The 20,340-nt window shown below is 50.6% G+C and overlaps 1 protein-coding gene across 4 annotated transcripts in view; it reads right to left on the bottom strand.

Moving 5' to 3' along the window:
* Positions 1 to 18,609, bottom strand: part of PBX1 (PBX homeobox 1) — a 120,089-nt gene extending 101,480 nt beyond the window's left edge. Inside the window, exons 1-2 of one of the 4 annotated variants that reach the window (XM_030454960.1) lie at positions 18,134 to 18,609; positions 15,418 to 15,491 (exon numbers count right to left, since the gene is read on the bottom strand). In XM_030454960.1, the coding sequence (XP_030310820.1) occupies positions 15,418 to 15,491; positions 18,134 to 18,324 (265 nt within the window). In that variant the 5' untranslated portion in view covers positions 18,325 to 18,609. The remainder of the gene's footprint in view (positions 1 to 15,417; positions 15,492 to 18,133) is intronic. The other 3 variants (XM_030454962.1, XM_030454961.1, XM_030454963.1) reach the window with 3 other exon arrangements.
* Between the last annotated feature and the right edge of the window lie 1,731 nt (positions 18,610 to 20,340).

Here is a 20,340-nt window from a genome sequence, read left to right as displayed (position 1 = left end):
GCTCCCTGGGGATGAGAGTCCCTGGTTATACCAAACCAGCACCTTTCTGCTCTCTTAAGCTCTCCACGAGATACCTGCAAGCTCAGTGCAACTCAGTGCAAACCTCTTGCACAACATCACACGCAGCGTGGCAGCCCCGGGCCAGAAGCCACCAAACACCCAAACCTTGCCAGTCACCAGGACCCACGGGAGAGGGATCCACACCTGGCATGTGGAAACAAGCTGGAAAAAACACAGACCTCCCCAGGGTCCCCAGAGGAGCCACAAGATCAGTTTCTGAGCAGTGCTCCTGCTGCAGCACAGGGCCCTTCCCTGCTGCCCTGGCTGGGCACAGCCCCACCTGATGCAACAGCAGCACTTTGCCAAACCAAGCACATGGCAGTGGTACGAGGCTGGGATGGGAACACACCCCAGCCACTTCCCTGCAGGGCTGAGGAGGTAAAAAGCTGCATGAAAAATACTCACAGCACTCCTGGCAAGCCAGGAACTCCGGGAGATATCCCAGCTTACAACATGGGGGATTCCCAAGCGTGGCTCTGCTCAACATGGACCTCAGGGTCTGCAGCATTAGCAGAGCTTTGACTTCACCCTGCTCACCTCCTGCTGCCCCACTGCATTATAGGGAGTGCTGGAAGGAGCTTGTGGGTCATAAAAGGACTTTCCCATCACCACAGCTCCCTCCAGGTCTGAGCTGTTGCACTGATGAGCAGAAACACAGCAACCAGAGGAGAAGGAAGTGAGCCCACCAAACCACCTCCTACAGCATCCAGTGCTGCTGCTACCAGCAACACAGCACCAGGGACAATACAAAGCCACCAAGCTTGCTTCTCTTAACAAGCAAGGAGATCTTTATTTTGCCTTGCAAAGACAGTCTGAAGACCACCTAGAGAGCTTGCAGGGTTGGTCAAAGGTTGGGCTGGGTGATCTCTTCCAACCAAAGACATTCTGTGATTTTGTGGCCATCTGCAGGCTCAGGGAAGACGGTCCCTAGCAAAAGAAGCAGGAGTTGCAAGGGGAGACACACAACCCCATGCTGCACAGCCCCCTTCACAGCCACTGCTCTGCCAGAGCCAACATGCCAGGAGCAGGTAATGGAGGGTGTAGGAGACTCCCAAGATGATGATTCCTGTGAGTCAGAAGAGCTGGCCAAGGCCCAGATCAGCAAGCTCTGCAAAACTGGCAAACAAAAGAGGGCAAAACCTGGACCTCCCCAGCCCTTTCCTGCTGCCTCCCAGATAATCCTGGGCAGCTGCCCTGGCAGACAGGGATAGGGCTGGTGAGAGGGGCCAGAGCCATGCGAGATGTTGCAGCCAGGGCTGGGGATGGAGACTCTCAACCTGACACACTTTGGGGTGAACTGGTCACCCCAGCTCCCTGCTCAGTCCTGGAACTCACTGAGCACATTGGTTTCTCCTTTGCAAGTCCTTTTCTGACAGCAGTGTTTCCCCTCCCTGCTCACTCACATAGCCATGCCCTGAAAGCCAGGAAGAATTTGTCTACAGAAGGGATATTTACATCTCGGGGTGGCCCCAAGCAGGCAAAGCCCTCAGCTGTGCCTTGCACCACATCCCTGGATCTTGTTCCTGAGACTTCAACAGATAAAATGTTATGACAGGCTGCAGCCACTTTTCTGCACCAGGAGGATCCCCTTAGGAGATCAAGGGGAAGGTTCTTGCTTTTCAGAGACAGACCTGAGGCATTCGGTCACAAGAAGATCCAAGCAGAGCCCAGGACATCTCTGCAGGATCACAGCAGGAGGTTTAGCCTGGATATTAGGAAACATTTTTTCACTGAAAGGGTTGTCAGACATTGGAAAAGTCTACCCAGGGCAGTGGTGGAGTCACCATCCCTGGAGGTATCTGAACAGCCTGTGGAGCTGGTCCTTAGGGACTTGGTTTAGTGGTGAGCTTACGGGGTTGGACTGGGTGATCTTGAAGGTCCCTTCCAATCAAAGACATTCTGTGATTTTCCATTAAAAACAGCAAGAAGTCAAATGGAGGAGAGGACATCTTGAAGACACTCCCTTCCCTTCTTGACAAGGTCACCCAAGTGTCCTGAGCACCCCAAACCCCACCTTGGGTGCCTTTCCCAGCTTTTTAGTAGTAGTGAGGAGCCCAACCTGGGCAGCTCCCCAGCTGAACCAGCCTGGCATGGGGAGGCCTCTGACATCAAACCTCCTCCCTGCACCCACCACCTTAGGGGGGGAGCCCTGGAACTGGGTGTGATGGAAAACCAAGCCAAGACCAGACCAAGCCACCTTCCCTTGGGGACAGGGAAGACCAAGTCAGGGCAATGAAGCTCTTCTAAATAGATGGATGTCCCCCAGCTCTTCCCTACAGCCAAGCCCCCTGTTCCAGGAGAGAGGAGGTGCAGTCAGACCAGCAGCCTCCATCCTTCCATAATGTCCCATAGCCCCTTCCTTCCCCTGCTCCTGACAGCAGGCACACCCAGTGCTAAACACTGAGCCTAACTCCATCCGGTCCTTCCTCCCTACAGCTATTGTAGCTGAAAATTTATCCGGTTTCTGCCAAAATAATAATAAAAAAAATAAATAAAAAAATAGAAAAAGCAAGCTGTACCTCCCCTCTGCCCTTCAAAGTAAAAGCAGCTCAGCTCTTTACCCAGGCAGGGGGAGCAGAGTTTAAATATGAGCCCCCCCATCCATCCAGCACTGCTCTGCTGCACTCCTCCTCCTCCTCCTCTTCCAAGGACTTTCACACAGCCCTGTCCCGTCAGCCTGTCTGTGGCATTTGATTCCTGTCTGTCACTAAGTGATGAGGACAAAGGGTGAGGAGTCAGGAAAAGGTCTGAGCTACTTTGTTCATCGTCTGGATACGAACTTTGGATGAACTCGGTGGGGAAAGAGAAAAGCCGCATGGAGCCGGACGCACCATGCATAGCACTCAAAAAAAAAAAAAAAAAAAAAAAAAAAAAAAAAAAAAAGGAAAAAAAAAAAAAAAAAAAAAGGGAGGCTTGAACAAGGGGAAAGGGTGGGAGGGAAGAGGAGAGGAGAGCATTCCCCATCCCCATGGCGGCAGGCAGTCCTGAGAGCTCCCTGCTCCGAGGAGACAGAAGGATATTCAAAGCGCCTTCCCAGGAGGCATGTTCAATAAAGCAGGATGCCAGCACAGCCTTTTCTCAAACAAATCTGTTAGCGGCAGGCCAGGGGCCAGCCACAAGGGCTTGCTTTTTAAAGCAACCAAATGGGAATTTCCTAATAAAATAAAATTTTTTTTTAAGGCCCCACTGTGGTCGGGTTAGAAGGGAAGCTTGCTGGCAGCAACAAGAAGTATCTTACGCACAAGACCTCTCTGGGAGCAATGAAAGATGAAATAAGGCACAGGATCTTGTAATCATAGAATGGGTTGGGTTGGAAGGGACCTTAAAAATCATCCAGTTCCAACTCCCTGCATGGGCAGGGACATCTCCCACAGCCCAGGTTGCTCCAAGCCCCATCCAACCTGGGCTGAGACACTGCCAGGGATGGGGCTTCCACAGGCAACCTGTGCCAGGGGCTCAGCACCCTCAAATTAAAGAATTTCTTCCTAATGTCTAACCTAAGTCTCCCCTCTTCCAGTTTTAAGCCATTTCCCCTTGTCCTCTCTCTACACACAAGGCCCATACTGGGGGCTGGTCACCATCAGCCTTCCCAGCACAGCCCAGCAGAGAGGGTGAACTTTCTGCCCAGGATGGGGACTCCTATTTAATGATGCTGGTGCTGCTGGATCCAGGGCTATTTTGAGACCAGCAAGTAAGAGAAACACAGGGAAAAAGACAGGGCTGGGGATAGAGAAGGTAAATGAAAACAAATCTGCTCTATTACTGCCTGAAACCCAAGGAGACTGATTAAAGCAAACAGCCTCCCTGCCCCTTCCAAAGGGTTGTCTCGTCTGCTTCCTAAATCTGATTCCCATTTGTCTCTATATGGTTCTCATTTGTTCTTTATTTAGGTCTCCTCCACACTCCTCACTTGGCCCAGGAGAACCCTCTGGAGAACTGTGGAGCCAGGCTTCACCCAGGAGCCTGGAAGGGCAACCACTGGCCAGCACCAGGACATTCCTACCAGGAATTCTGCACCGGGCCAGAGATGCAGCAGAGGAAGGCAGAAGGTTGCCAACTACATGCGATGGCCAAGAGGCCAAGGAAATCCTTGGAAAGAGCTGCATGGCCTCCCAAGGATGCTGGCAGAGGCCTGGGTGCCTCTGAGGCAGCAAACCAGATATCCCAAAGGGTGAAACAAAAGCAGTAACACAGCAAGGGACTGGAGACCTACCACACACCCTGGGGACTCGCAGGGTTCACACTAGTGGTTTTTCTCTCTTCATCAGCAGACAGCCTTCTGATTAAACAGAAGCTTAAAAATTAGCTTAATGGAGCTCCTTTCAAACACAAACCACAGGGACCTCTCCTAATTGCAGAGTTCCTTTCCCAATCCCAGCCTCCAGATGATGAAGCAGGTCAGTCCACCTCCCTTGCCTGCAGCCATGAGCCTTGGCACACAGAGCCAGCACCTTCCATCAGCTGAGCTGAACTTCCCTGGAAGCACCACCATCCCATCACAGCCCTCCCAGCTCTCCCCCTGGCTGTTAACCCCCCAAGCATCCAACTAGCCAGGCACCCTGCCTTTGCCCAAGAACACTTCCCAAGCCTAACCAAACACAGCAGAAAAATGGAAATAAAATAATCTCTCCTTCCACCACTTCACCACCTGCCCCAGGAGCATGGAAAGAGGAGGGATTTCCCCTACCACTTATCTCCTTCCGTATCACTTGTGGGTTTTTCAGAGTAAACAATCCCCATTTGCCCTTGGGATCATCTCCCCAAACCTCCAGCCATGCCCCTGTGCTGTTGTACATGCTGTCCCACCTCCAAGAGCACATGTGGGTCAGGACTCCACAGCTTTCTAGAACTGAAGGGCCATTTCTAAGGAGAAACCCCAGCCTGGGCTAGGTGCTCCCTGGACATGCACTGCAAACCTATCCAAATGGAAAGCCATTTTTGTACACATTTTACAACCCATCCCAGACCTGGCTGCCCAACTGATCCATCCACCACATGAGGAAACTGAGCAGAGGCTGAGCTCTACGTGGCCAGGGCCAACCCTGCATCCACCCAGCATCAGTGTGGGGGTCCTGGCATCAGTGTGGGGGTCCTGATGGTTGGCAGAGGTACCATCACACTACACTAAGTGGTTTTTCCCCTCCTTCTTGCTGCCCAAGTAGAGGATGCAGTGCCCATGAGCCCATCTCCCCACTCCTTCCTTCCTGCAAGGAAAGCAGAGACCCTGACCTTCTCCTCCACATCCCCCCCAGCCCCTCTGCAGCTTAAGCAGCCCAGGTGAGCAAATGTTACCCAATGCCCTTGCTGGGAGGAAAGTAAATTCCACCCAACGGGGGAAATGCCAGCTGCAGTCAGACCCTGGGATGTGCAAATAGCAGCCGGGGACCTTCGGGAGAGGAGCAGCCTGGGCCCAGGCACTCCTACTGATAATCCTGCTTGGGATGGCCTCTCCAAAAGCTCCCATATCCGAGGAAGGATGCTAATTTGACTATTTGAGGGAGTGCAAAAAATAATAGACTAAACATTTGCTCCTGAGCTCAATGACCTTTTCAGCCACATGGGGACAGAACTGCACCGGGGCTTTGGAGCCAGCTCCTGCGGGCACTGCTGGCTCCCTGCTCCCAGGTTCTGTGCCCACAGGTGCATTTCAGGGGCTCTGTGCCCCCCTCCCCTCCTCCAGCCACCTCTGATGACCCAGCTAAGAATCAGCCTCTTTGGCAAAGCCTGCATGGAGCAGGAAGAAGTGGTCTGCCCAGAGCTCGCTGGGCACAGCGCTTGGTACAGCTTCACATCTCTGAAAGTATCAAGCAGGGAATTGCTCCTCAGGTTTCTTTTTCCCCTCCATCAGCAAAGTATATTGCAACTTTCCTTCCCACCACTGCTACCAACAGCAACCTCACATCTGCTGTGATCAAACATCCAGGATTTTCCAGGGCAATCATACACTCCCCAAAACCACCATTCCTGCCACCTGCTCCCCCCAGACCCAGAGGTGCCCAGGGAGCAGCAGGCTCCTGGCTCTCAGCAGGTACCTGCACAGCACAACCTGACAGCCAGAACCTTGACAAATTCCAATCAGAAATGAAAAGGTGGCTCCTTGCAAAGCAAGGGTCAGACACCTTTCAAAACATCACCTCCACCAGGCTGGTGAAACGTGTCCCACACCTGCAACTTTGCTTCATAAAACAGACCAGGGGCAGGCTGTGTCCTGTGCCATGAAGTCAGGATCAATGGCTGAGGTTCCTTCCAACTCATTTATTGTAGGCTGTGAGCTGTGCCTTTTGTCTAGAGATGTGCAATAATCCTACTACAGCTACATTTGCAATAATTTTGGCAATAAAAGCAATATATTATCAAGGTAATCATTTTGCATCTACCATCCTCCTTCCAAGCAAAAAAAAGCCTAAGTTAAAACACTTGCAACCTCTTAAAATTAGAGAGTTAAAAGGCAAATTCAAAGCTTGAAGCAGGAGACCAATCCCTCCAGAGGCTCCAGGTACTGTATCATTCTTAATGCTTCACTAGAGAATCACTGCACAGGGAATGAAACAAAACCAAAAAAAAAAAAAAGGATGTGTGTAAACAGGCAAACCTACACCCACCAGCAGCTCGGGTTTTGAAACATTAATGTTGAAATTAGAAAGGCACATTTCTGAGAGCTATGGGCAGATTTGCTTTCAGTTTGGCTCCAGCCTCGTAAATATCAAATGTCAAAGGGAACAGTCAGCCCGAATTAGGAGAAAAACATCCTGGTGCTCCAGAGATTTATCCAGGGTAGGGACTGACGGAGTTGGGAAAGGAGCAGTGGGCAGCAGCACACACTTCACAACTGGAAGGGTATTTTTGCCAGTTAACCATCCAGAGCTAAGTCTGGAATTTCAAAACATTATCCAGCCAGGAGAGAAACTTGATTTTCCTCTTCTGATAACGAGGAGCTGCAGATCAGCCAGCCTGGGCCAGACATGGGGTTACAAAATGCTGCCTGTAACACAGAAAATGGGAGGTGGAAATGAGGAGCTGAGATTCTGGACTTGCACTGAGGCAAGAAACAAAACCCCAGCCACCAGCATTCAGACAGCCTGATCCCATCTGCAAGGGCAGCTCTGCTCGTTTTTCACTGAGGCTGAAGTAAAATGGCAAAGTTATCATTTTAGATTAGTGTGGCTCCTCACAGCATTGGCTGTTCCAAGGGTTTTCAATTTATCAGCACATTAAAAAGAAAAAAAAAAGAAAAGAAAAAAAAAAGGGTGGGGGGTGGGAAACAGGCCATGAGTTTTGGCCAAGCCAAAAAGCTATTTTGGGCCAGGCTTCTCCTATAAATAACAGGCAGACTGGGGAGAGGACAGTGACAATATTCTGCTTACTCAAGGTGTCAGAGGGGATTTCTATTATCCACACTGGCCACTCACTTCCCCAAAATGCCAAAAAGCAGGGAGAGCAGAGCACTGCCCAGCAGGCAGAGCAGCCCAGGGAAGAGGCTGCACCCTGCAGCCATCCTCTCCATCAGCTGCCTCGCCTTCACCACCAGGAAAAGGAGCTGGGAAAGGCAGCTTTCTGTTCCAGCTTCAAAATAAATAAAAAAAGAACACAGGGGCAGGGCTCACAAACACAATGCCAAGAGATTTCATTCTTCAGCGATTTGTTCTCTGGGTTGTTTTTTGGTTTGCTTGGTATTTTTATTTTTTTTTTTTTTTGGGGGTGGGGGGTGTTGTTGTGGTTTGGTTTTAATTGACACATTTGCAAACCAGTAATTCCAGCCCAACCAATCCCCCAGCACTGGGAGAAAGCATCACCCGAGTCCCTGCCCAGCCCTGCCTGACAACACCAGGCTGTGATGTATTCAGCCCACAGCCTCCTCAGGCCATGGCTTTCTGTAATTTATCCCCACACCGCCCGCCACGTTGTATTATTTAAGTCGCCGGGGGATGCAACGCCTCCACTCCAGTTTTCAGCAGAAGCTGCCGACCACCCTGCCCACAAAACCAGCATTTTTTTTTGTTTCACAGAGGGTTTCCAGGAGATGCTCCCCCAAAGGCGACGCGGCGAGAGGAGGCATCTCGCTGGGAAAACCCTGATCCTGACACCTTCCCGTGCGCCCCGGGGAGGCAGCACCCTGCAAAAGCTCCACCTGGCACCTACAAACATCTGAGGGAGCCCAAAAATCATGGGTGGAGGGCAGCCCAGACCTGCTGGAGGTGTTGGGATGACCTGGCACTGTTCACAAAATGCTTCTCTCCCCACAGGGACTGTCTGACCAGCCCAGACAGAGCTGGAACATCTCTAGGTGGGTGTTTGAGGAAAGCAAAGGACACAGATTGAAGTTGGTTTATTAGATTATGGACAGCCCCATGCAAATAGGGCCATATTGATCCGATCTGCAAACACCTGGCTGGGAATACGAGCAGCCCCTGAGTATACAGAAGCTGCTGGAGATTATTAACCAGATCCATTGCTGTAAATCACATTACCTCCTTCCAAACCCCAACCCAGCACTGAGTTCCCCTCTGCTAGGTGCTGTACAGTGCACATCCTTGCAGTGTGAGGAGGCATCACCTCTCCCCACTCAGCACCCTAAAAGCCCAAAGATTCAGCCCCAAAGCAGGCAGCCCGGCAGGACCATCCTGATCTAAGGTTCAAGGGTCAGGGCTGTGCAGACCACATCCCCCCCCAACAGTCCCCAAAACAAAGTGATGGAGGGTGAAACTCACTGATGTAGGAAAGCTGCCCCAGAAACACAAGGCAGGCATAAAAAGTATGGGAAAGAAAAAAAAAAACACTGGAAAATAAAATCATATCTTCAGATGCAAACTCATCCCCTGCTCTCACTGGGTACCTCGTATTTTGCACCAGCTGCAAACCATCCCCCCCAGTGCACAGAGACTCTCTGCCTCCCAAACCACCCCAACTGTAAGTGCATGAATTCAAAACTACCAGTAAAATGCTTATCATCACATTTCCAAAAGCTCACAAAACCCACTGCAGATCTTCATCAGCAGAGAAGGCAGCAGCTCTCAGCAACTGGAAAACAAGGTGCTGAACCAGAGGCAGAAAGAATCCCGTTTCCTCTCTTCTCCCCCCAAAATACCCAGCTCTGATTCAGCAGAAGTACCACCAGCAGCACAGCCTCATCTATCTCACTGCAAACAAAACCCTTTCTATTTAAACCACCCCCCTGCTCCCCTAAAGAACTGCTGCATGCAGTAATTTCCTGGTGAGAGGGGGAAAAAAAAAACAAAACAAAAAAGCCATGATGAAATTGTCTCAGAGTTTCTCTGCGTTTTGTTTACAGGCACTGCCCTCAAACACAGGGCCAGCACGCAGTGCCTGAGCCTGCTAACAGGAATAAATCCAACATTTGAGATCATTTAGAAAAGCTCTGCTTGCAGACACTCAGTGCTCCAAGGGGGAAATCCCTTTTGCAGGCCTCAAATAAGGGAACTCAAACCATTTTTCCCTGGAGAAATTTAGGCCTGAAAGATCTTCCGAGTTCCTCGTTTGGAGCTACAAGGCCCAGTAACAAGATCTCTTTCCTTGGGCTCACCCACAGCACTTTCCTGCCAAAACCACTTGGAGGTGAGGGGAGATGAAGCTGAGAGATACCTGTGGCAGTGGAGAAGGCAGCCTGTATGCTGGCTAAGAGGATGCTCTGGCTGGCTGTTATTTAGGGGTTAATATAGATATTTTTTTCCAGCATAAAGACTCCTTCTCCTCTGCACCGTGCCCAACGCTGGCAGCATCTGAAGAGCAGGCTGCTGGCACAGCACCTTCCCAGACCCCTGCTTCCCTGGACATAGGCACCCAAAACCTACTACCAGGGGAGCCTGGGATAAGCCAAGGCTGGGAAACATGGGATCTGGGTCAGGAGGATGAGCTCATCCATCCCCCAGGAGCAAAAAGATGAGGCAGGAAGAGTTGGGACCCAGCAAGCCCTTCAAAGAGCATCCTCCTGGTCCACCCCAATCACAGCGAAGTTTACTCAACATCAAGCACCCACAAAAGTCAAGCCTTGAAACAAAACAAATGGGTTTGCTCCTGTTCGAAGTGCAGGGAGTCCCTCAGGAATGGTGATGTCCTGCCTGAGCCAGACTTGGTTTCTCCTCTCTGCCAACAGAGCCAAGGAGGAGAAGGTGGGAGGAAAAGCCCACTGGCAGCCTTGTGCTTCCCACCTCCTCCCCAAGAGGATTGCAGGAGGCCAGTTTTCATTAAACTAATTAAGCTTGCTCCGTTCAAAGAGCTCTAACCACATGCTACCAGGGGAGAGGAAGAAAATATAAAACTAAAAAGGAAAAAGAAATCTCTCTGCCAGCACACTCCTCCGAACCCACCCATCCCCAGCAGATTCCTGATGGACAACACCAGGCTGGAAGAGGAAAGCCCAGGAAATGGGCTCCCTGCAGTGACACAGGTCCAGCCCTGAAGACCAGACCACACTTCTTCCAGCCACTGGGACCTACTGGGATATATCCCCCTTCCCAGCAGGATGACTGGTTTCCATCCCCTCCCAGCCAGCCCCCAGAGGTGGCCGCTCCTCTTGGGGTAACACGTCCCAAGCCAAGGTCTCCCAGATGCTGCCTTCCCTCCCCAAACACCCCCATCTTCCAGCCCCATGCACATTCCCTTCCCTCCTTTCCCTTGAAGGGAACATCAGGTTTCTGGAAGTAATTTAGTTGTGAGCTGCAAAGAGGCTTCCTTGGGCAGTGCAGGCTGGCTGGAGGCCCTGCTCTCCCAAAATGTTTTGCCTTCCCCCAGCAGGGGAGAGAGGGAAGCATCCCTTCTGCCTTCAAAGCCTTTCAACTGGAGGAAAAGAAAAATAACAATAAATATCAAAGCAAAGGCTTCCTCCCCTTGGAAGAGCAGGAGGGGGAGCAGCCGGGTGAGTGCACCCCGATGGATGCTCCTGGGCTGGAGCCCCAGCATTTTCCTGCCTGGATTTTACAGAAGCAGAATGAAGCCTTTAGGTGCAAGAATTGCATTGAAATTCAAATCAGGACGTTTTAACTCTCCCATGGCTTTGGGAAACCTCGGTGGAAACATCGGGTAAGAGGGAGGGCAGAGTTTGAAACCCCAAAGAAAGGCTGGAAGGGGTGGGGGGTGCAATCCAACTCATCCTGCCCTGCAAAAAAAACTTCATCCCAGGGGCACCCAGCTCACAGCTCTGGGACAGACCCCCAAAACTCCAGCACTGCACCCACCAGGGCTGCCCCTCTTCTCCCTCTGCTGCTCCTGGTGGGGCTTTACTTGGGAGGGGGTGAACTGAAGGGAAAGAGGGAGGGAGAGAGAAAGAAAGAAACCTCGTATTGTAATTGCTATATTAAAGAGAAATAGCAGGCAAGAATAATAAGAGAGGTGTCAGAAGTGAAATACAGTAACAGACATTAAAAAAAAAAAAAAAGAAAAAAGACTAGAGTTCTGCAATGGGGGTGTTAATTGAAGACAGAGCGGGAGAGAACAAAGGGGTGTTAAGGAAGAAAAGAAGGGGGAAAAAAAAAAAAAATCCTACCTCCTCCAAAGATCTGAGTTAAGTTTGGTGAAGATAATGCACAGAGAAAGGTAGCTAATAGCTAGATAAGGTGCTGCTTATGTTCTAAAATTAAAAACCAACAAAGCCATTATTCAAAAACAATCGCATGGCTAATCAGTGCTGCCTATAAATATTCCACTCTGTAAATTCTCTCCGTTGGTGGTATGTGTATTTTTTTCTTTTAAACCTGAATTATCTGAGCACAGAAGGGCAAGGGGGTTAAGAAAATAAAAACCAGAGGAATTCAGATCCAAAGTCAGGGTCTTTTTAAGAAGCAGAATTTGCCCAGAGCCCTCACCTCCCCCAAAAGAGCAGAGAAAGTGAAAGGATGGGAAAAGCTCTTAAGGAGGAGGAATCAGATTAAATGGTCATATATCCTGTGCTCAGCCTCTCCCCGGCAGTCCCTGCAGAACGAGATGGGAGTTGGGAAAGGCTCGCAGCTGAAATAGATGCTGCTGCATTTTGACAGCAGATATTTTCCAGTTTGCCATCCAAGGACCCCACGTCTGTGTACGCCTTGCCTGAGTCTTCTGCTTTGCTATTCTGCTCATGCAGAGAGAGGCTTAAAAAAAAAAAAACCAACCCAAAAAAACAAAACACCAAAACAACACAAGGGAGGGGAAGGGGGGGGAGGAAGAGGGGGAAATAATCCATAAAGACAGAGCCCCTACTTCTGCCTTCAAACTTTTTATTAATCAGCAAAGGGATTTCCAATTTCAGTCCCTATTGACGGAGGAATCAATTGTATTTAGGACAACAATGCCTCCCATTTCCATAATTATTATTCCAAAAAGCCAGCCAGCCATTTGAAGGCAGTTCTGCCCCTTCCCTCGCAACAAAGAGACCAAGAGCAAGTGAAAACACACTAAATGAACACCGACAATTTTTACCTATATTTAAGCAGCAATTTCCCACACACACACTTCCTGCTCCCATCAGATCAAACCTCTGAACTTCTGTTACTTTTAAACAGATATCGCCCTAAAAGAAACAATCTCCAGGTTGCAGGCAAAATTAAAAAAAAAATTTAAAAACCAGCTTGGGAGGGATCACCTTATTTTTAGAAGCCTTGATAAATGCTTTAAAATAACCCAAGTGCAAACGGGAACTCTTCGGCCAACACAGACGACCTCTTTTTTTCCAAGAACTTTATGGACACTTTGGGTTTGCTCAAGACAACGTTAAGGCTATGAAATATTAGCCATAATGTTGCAAGAGCCGGTGGTAAAGTCTCCGTAAGGCTCTGGAGTCACTTAAATCAGGTGGCGGGGTAACCAAAGGCACATTTCTGCACATCATAACGCCGGGGGGAAGATGTACACAGGCACTTTCAAACACCCACCAGTGACCGCAAGCAATCACCAGGATTTCAAACACCACACGTGCAAAAATCTGGGAAGCAACACGGAAAGTGGGAAGAGGGAACTTGGCTCGACTTCCACGCCGCTGCCCGTGAGGAAGGAGTGAGCAAAGAGGAGCGGGCGATGCCCTCAGCGCAGAAAGAAACAAACCCCACAAGGCTAACTTCCTCCTAGCATTAGGCCCACAAAGTAATAATGAGAAAAAAAAAAAAAAAAAAGAATAAACCAAAACCATCTGGCCATTTGCTTCCTTAACAAAGTGTGACTTTGGGGGATGCTGATGAGGGAGGGGGAGGAGGGCTCTGAATCTGCAAACTAAAATAATTCGCCGCGAGCCAACCCGAAGACAGATAAACAACCCTCCAAAAGCTACCTGGATGCAGCTTCCTCAGAGACCTCTGTACAGCACTCCATAGCCAACTAAACCAAGCACAACAGCAACAAATAAAACCATAAAAAAAATTAAATTCATAAAGTAGGATAGCCCCAGTCCACACCTGAACACCCTTTACTTCCAGCAGCACACTTCGCTCTATTCCATCTCTCTCAATTTTACTCAGCAGACAGGAATTATCACAGCCAAGCCCCATGGATGTGTAGAGCTCTGCAACCCTCCCCAGCTCGCCGGGAGCCTGCAGTCTCCCCAGTGTCCCCCAGATTTCCTCCCAGGTTTGGTAGTAGCAGATTCCCCATCCCATAACTTTGTGACTGCACCAACAGCAAAGCCGAGCTGGGGTTCATCAGTTTCCCTGCCAAAAACAGCACCCCTGCCCAGGGATATCTGATACACAGCATCAAATACCCAAGAGGAAAAGGCAGACAAACATTTTGCTGGACTCACACAAAATAAAAGGAGAAAGACACAAGAGGGAAAGGAACTTGGTGGCTCCTTTTGGGGTGGCACCCAGGGAAAAAGCTAAAAAACCACCCATAAAATTTAATCTCCAGGCAGACTCCCTCACATTACATTCTACAAATGCCACGAAGGTTCCCATACCAAACCCACTGCTTGGTATTCTGGAAGCTCCATAGGGATGGGCTCCTCAGGAAGGTCAGAGCCGGCCCCAGAGCCGCCAGGACTTCAGAGAGCCGAATGCCATCGGTAAGCGCTTTGTCTGGGCTAGAGCCTGCACAAACAACCCTTAACAAAGGGCCCCCTTAGTCATTTTATATATATTGCAAGAGTCAAGTAATTGTATTTTCAATCAGCTGCTCACACTAGTAGGCTTTATATATATATATTTATATATATATATATATTTAAGAAAGAAAGAAAAAAAAAAATCAGACGCAGATTCCGGTTGTGAAAGCTGTTCCCCTTTTATGTGTAACTATCAATGTATATCAACTGGGTGTGCAATCATATTTATTGTCACTTTCATTCATGTCATGTCCTTGCTTATATGGTTTAGATATGAATTATTGACTGTTACAGTCCTTGTTGTAAAAGGGGAGGGGGGTGAGGGGAGAAGTCAAGTACTTCGCAGTGTGCTAAAACAAGGCAGCTGGACCAGCATAGAAAAGCCAACCCCATCACCTCTGCTCAGCTCAGAAACCCAACAGCAGAGACAAACCACCCCACCCCCTCCTTGCCAAATTTCCTTCATTTCTTCCATTTATTTTTTTTGTATGAAAAAAAAAAAAATTAAGAAGAATTCCGACAAATAAATAAATAAATAAGTGGTGCACGTTGCTAAATGTCCTTCCCTGAGCATCTGTTGTTTAAGATCACTCTTGATTGATGACTGCTATTTTTTAATTGTTGCCTTTAAAATTTAAATGCCCCCCTGGGATGTGTTATAAGTGTGTTAGTACATGGTAGGAGGTCTGGAAAGTGGGAAACGGCAGAGCCAATGCTCTCATGCCATTAGCTTATTTAGAAGCCCGAGAACACCCCATGCCATAAAACAACAGTACCCTAAAGTAACTAACAATCTAATATATTGCTTTCCCTAAAGGCAACTGACAAGTCTTACATGAGCTAGCCTGGGTGACTGGCAGACAAGAGCATTTTAACCCTTTCTTAAAAAAAAAAAAATAATTAAGACACCTTTAGATTTACCATAACAGTGACAGCAGTAAAACTGCACAATTTCATTTTGCTGAGCTCTCCCCCTTGCTACTCTGTACTGAGATTTTATTTCTTCTTTTTTTTAAACAGTGCCACATCTTGAAGAAAAACTAGAGCAAGAATAAAATTGCAAGGAGGTTGATTTTTTTTTCCCTCTCTCCCCAGAGAAAGCAATAAATAAAAAGAGGCTATACAATGGAAATTAAACCACGATATTCTCCCTTCCAGAAACAAACCACATCTTGCAAGTCCACTGCCAGAAGCATTAAATACCAGCAAGTTATTTCTCCACACTTTAATACCACTATGTGGGGGACAGAGGCAAAGTTGGTAGAAAAAACCCTCGAAGTGGCGGGGAAAAAAAAATATAGAAAAATAGAGAACCAACAGCATTGGCTTCCTACCTGTTTTCTCTTTGATTTCACACAAGACATTGAAAAGGGCTGGCTTCATCCTGTGGCAGTTTAAAGCATGTTTCCTGGAGAGAAGAAAAGAGAAGAGGGGAGGTTTGAGGTTAGGATGTCACCGCCAGGAACAACTTCCCAAATCCGCCGCAGCTGTGTGCCCCAGCTCCCACCTGAGCTGCCCTCGGCCCTGCTGCCATCCCAGCTGGGGCTGGAGCTGCAATCAGCCCCACACCTACCACAGGTGAGCTCAATTATGCCAATTTAGGAACGGCTCGAAAAATCCCCTTTGCCACCAAGTGGCTCCCACCGCCGAGGCACCGAGCCGGAGCCAGCAGAGACAGAGCTCTGGGCTTTCTCTGCATCCCCCACTTCAGATATTAAAGCCAGCCATGTGCTTTATTAGGCTCATTCTGCAAGGCAGAGGGGAAATAAAGCCCCCTCCTTGCCCCGGTGCTGGAAACATCCTGTGCTTAGTGCTGTCAGTTCAGGGAATTTCAGTGCCCAACTTGGGAAGCGCGCACGTAGGGAGGGAGAAGCCCGCTGCTCAGCCTCCCTGCTCCTTACATCCAGCTCATTTGAAGGTGCTAAAATTTAATTCTTTACAGCTGGGACAGAAAAACAAAACAAAAAAAAAAGCAGCATTTTTAAAACAGAGCCAGCTGCTTCGGGGAAGTGGAGGGCATTGCTAATCAACATCCTCCTTTTCAGCTGCTGCTATTTCTGAGCTGACCATTCTGTTGGTTTTGAGGAGAGAGTTGAAAAGGGGGGGGGGGAAAAAACACAGGGCAGTTTTAATCAGATAGTTTTAAACCCCACCATGTGTCCACTGAGGCAAAGCAAGAGTGTGATTTTATTTTTTTTTCCCTTAAGCCACAGGATCATTCAGCCAAGGGTTTCGCTGTTGCTATCAGGCACCGGTTACGGGGTTTCTGTTTACCAACCGAAATGACACGCGAAAGACGATGTGAACATCTGGCAAACATTCACACTACTTACTCCACCACCCACAACATGTTAAAAAGATTTATACATCTGATGAAGTCCCTCAAAGGTATATATACCCTTGCAGAACCACAGCCTCCCCTTATCAGCACATCCAGATGGGCACAGACACGGGGGTACAGACACAAATCACAGACGTACGCTGTGGAGGCCCACTTGTAAAAAATACTGGCACTTTGCAGCTTTAAAAAAAGCTTGATTTAAAAAGAAAATTAAAAAAAAAAAAATTAGAAAGGAAAGAGAAAGCAAAACAACCCTGTAATAGCAGGCTAGATGGGAGAAATGCAAACCCAAACACCGCTGATAAATTCCGCGTGTCTGGCAGCTCAGCGTTAAAAATAAGCATATTTTTTTTTAAAGTACTGTGAGGAAGCAGCTGAAATAGCCCAGCGAGCCAAGTCCATAAAGGCTTCTCCTAGGTCTGTTCTGCTTTGGGTTTACTGATTTACAGTAAATTATCGAGGCAGGGAACACACACAATCCCTGCAACTTTCTCAAGGAAGATCCCCTCGCTGCCCCAGGTCTGGCCGGGAAGAAAGTCCATGGCTTCCCCCTGCTCCTCACTGCTGCTCTGCCCCTGCCACAACATGAAGAAAATTAACAATATCAGCCCTGCAACAAGCCTTTTCGGAAAGCAGGGCTTTATACAAACCGGGGAGGATGTGAGGCCAGGTTTGGGGGTACTTTTATCCTTCTGGAAGTTCTTATTAAGGGAGTTTTCGGGCTGTGCGAGGTTTTTTTTTTTCCAGGAACAATGTATTCTAGCAATCTGCTCCAGCTCTGGGCACGGCTGCCGAGGGGAAGAACAGCACACCGAGCAGCTCTGCAGCCCAGATGAGATTTCAAGTGTACCCCAGGTAATTCAGGGCACCTATTTCTTTTTTAATTTATTTTTTTTTTTAATTCCTTCAGTCGTGCCTTCAGTTTAGGGATTATTTTTTGTTCCCTCCATTAACTTTCACTACCGCCTTTCAAGGTGCGTGTTAGGTTTGTGCTCCTTGAAGCCGAGGGTAATTCGGACGTCGCCTTTTACAGCTTTTTAAATGTTTTTTCCTCCTCTATTTAAAAAACCTCCGCAATTAAGAAGAAAAATAAATCTTCTGTAAATAAATCTTCCTCCAAGCGCAAAAAAAACTGGCCTTAAAATTAACACGAGTACAGGGCCCTAGAAAAGAACATTATAAACGCCCCTAAAAAGAAAAAGAGCAGCACTTTGTGCCTCTCTCTCCTCGTCCGAAGCAGAGCCCACCCCACACGCCCAGGCTGCTCCAACACCCACCTCCCTCCCGAATTATCCCCCACCCCAAAAAAGGCCGGGGAAAGCCCAGGCCGCCTGCCCGGCCGAGCCCCAAGTTTGGGATCCCCGGTGGGGAAAGGGATGGAGGGAGACGGGATAAGGGGCGGTGGGGAGCGGGTGCGAGCCCCGGAAACCGCCACGAAGTTGGGGGGAGGAGAAAGGGGAAAAAAAGGGAGAGAAATAAACCCGTTCCCTTTTTTGTTTGGTTATGGGTTTAGGTTTTTTTCCTTCTCCTCCCCCGGATTTCTTGGGGGCAGGAGCCGCGTCCCCCGCGATGCGCCCCGCAGCCGGACAACAAAGGCCGGGCCGGGGCGTGGGGGAAACTTCCCCGGCACCTTTTCCCCCAACACCACCACCAACCACCTCCTCCCCGACTCCATCCTCTCTTCCCTGCCTCCCCGCCGCCGCTCTCACCTGGCCTGCGCTTCGTCCAAACTCTGGTCCGTGATGGTCATGATCTGCTGTAAGATGTCTCCGATGTCCTGCTTCCTGCCTGCCTCCCCCTCCGCCCCGCCTGGTCCATCCTGCATGTGCTGGGACAGGCCCGGGTGCCCCGGCATCCCCACCCCGCTGTGCGTGTGCATCAGCCGCGGCTGGTCATCCATCGCCGGCCGCCGGCCCCCGCTCCGCCGCCGCCTCCTCCTCCTCCTCCTCCTCCTCCTGCCCTGGCTGCCGGGAGCGGCGCGGCTGGGCTGGCCGCCTGGCTCCTCGCTTTCTTTTCTTGCTCGCTTTCTTCTTCTTCTTTCCTCCTCCTCCTCCTCCCCCCCCTCCTCCTCCTCCTCCTCCCCAGCCTCTTCCTCTTCTCTTTTTATTTATCCTTCACGCTGGCGCCCGGCTCCGCGGCAGGGAGGAAGAGGAGAAGGAGGAGGGGAAAAAAAAATGGAAAAAAAAAAAAAAAAGAGAGAGGGAGAAAAGAAAGGAGGAAAAAAAAATCCCTTTGGCTGCTGGAAGAGGAGGAGGAGGGAGGGAGGGAGAGAGGGGAGGGAGGAGGAGGGAGGGAGAGAGGGGAGGGAGGAAAGAAGGAGGAGGAGGAGGAGGAGGAGGAAGGGGGGGTTCCGGGGAAGGGAGGGGAAACGGCGGCGACTCCAAAAGCAGGGCAGCTCAGCCCCGCGCCCGGGGAGGCGGCAGGCGGGCCGGCGGGGCAGGGGCTGCGCCCGGGCAGGCGGCGGCAGCAGCGGCGGCGGCCGCGGCGGGGAGGAGCGGAGCGGGGCGGCCGCCCACGATGGCAGCGCCGGGGCTGGCGGGGCCGGAGCGCGGCGGAGCCCCCCTTGCTCTGGGGTAGGGAAGGAGGGAGGGCTCCAAACTTTCCCCCACCCTCGGCCCGGGGCTCGGGGCTGGCTGGCGGCCCACGGCGTTTGAGCGACCGGCAGCGGGCCCCCCGCCTCCGCCGGGCCTGCGCGCACCGCTCCCGGCCCTCGCCGCCTGCTTTTGTTCGGCTCCGGACTCCTCAAACTGGCACGGAGGAGCCCGGGGGGCGGGGGGAGGAAGGGGCAGAGGCGCCTCCCCGCCCCCCCGGTCCCATTGGCGGCGGCGGCGGGAAGGCCGTCCCCCCCGGGCCGCCCCGCCTCCTCCGCGGCCGCCCGTCAATCTCCGGGTTCAGAGGTGGGCCGGGGGCCGCGCCCCGCCCGCGCCTTAAAGCGCCCTCGGCCGCCGCGGGAAGGGGCAGCTCCGCCGCCTCAGCCGCCTCAGCCTGCGGGACCCCCATCTGCCCGCTGCCTGGCTCTCCCCTCAGCCCCGGCCCGCCTGCCACCTCCGGAGCTCTGCCCCTCAGGCTCCCCCTGACACACCGCCATCCCTCCCGGTGCTCCAAGCAGTCGCCTCGTTGCCCCCTGCCACCTGGCAGTCCCCACATCACGGGGAGCGGGGTCCCCACTCTCCTGCAGCCCTCAGGGGGATCCTTCACACTCACCTCGGGCATTTCCCCACGGTGTTACTTCTCTCTCCTTCCTCTTCTCTCACCCACGAGGTCTCACGAGTGGGGCCTTCCCGAGCTCATCACTCCAGGACAGCAGTGCCACATCCCACACCTGGAAAGAACCCAGCAGAGGTCCCAAGGCCAAGCAAGAGCACTTGGGACGTGGTACTTGGCAGGAGAAGCCCCTTCTGCAGCTCCCCGGGATGTGAGGCTGTCCTGCGGTCAGGGCACGGAGCTGGGGAGCAGGGGTGGCCCTGGGACAAGGTTTGCCTGCGGAGTTGTGTCTTCAAAAGAGCAGATGAAAGGTTATCCCAGTGACATATCCCTGGTGTGGGAGATGTTTCCACCAGGTTGTCCCTTCCTCAGATCCAAGATCCTCCTAACACAAGAGCAGACAGGCCCAGCCCCTGACCTCAGAGCCATCAGGTTGATTACAAAGAGGAAAAAAAAAATAAAAATGAGGCTCTTGTTTTGCTTCCATTCTTCCTTTTTATCAAAGTGCTTTCCAGTGTTTTAAGCAAAATATGGCTTTTCAATTTCAAAGTTTCCTTTCAAAACCATTAAAATGTTTTAGAGTGGCTAAATGAGATGTTTTGATTCTTTTTTTCACCATGAAATGTTTTGCTCAACACATTGTGTTTCTTGGTGTGCCAAACTTTAAAAAAAAAGGAGAAAAATATCCTTTATCTCCATGGCTCCTCAGGAA

Source organism: Calypte anna, chromosome 8 (assembly GCF_003957555.1).
Source record: "Calypte anna isolate BGI_N300 chromosome 8, bCalAnn1_v1.p, whole genome shotgun sequence".
NCBI lineage: Eukaryota > Metazoa > Chordata > Aves > Apodiformes > Trochilidae > Calypte > Calypte anna.
Note: the sequence above shows the minus strand (reverse complement) of the source record. Positions and strands in the feature narration are given on the sequence as shown.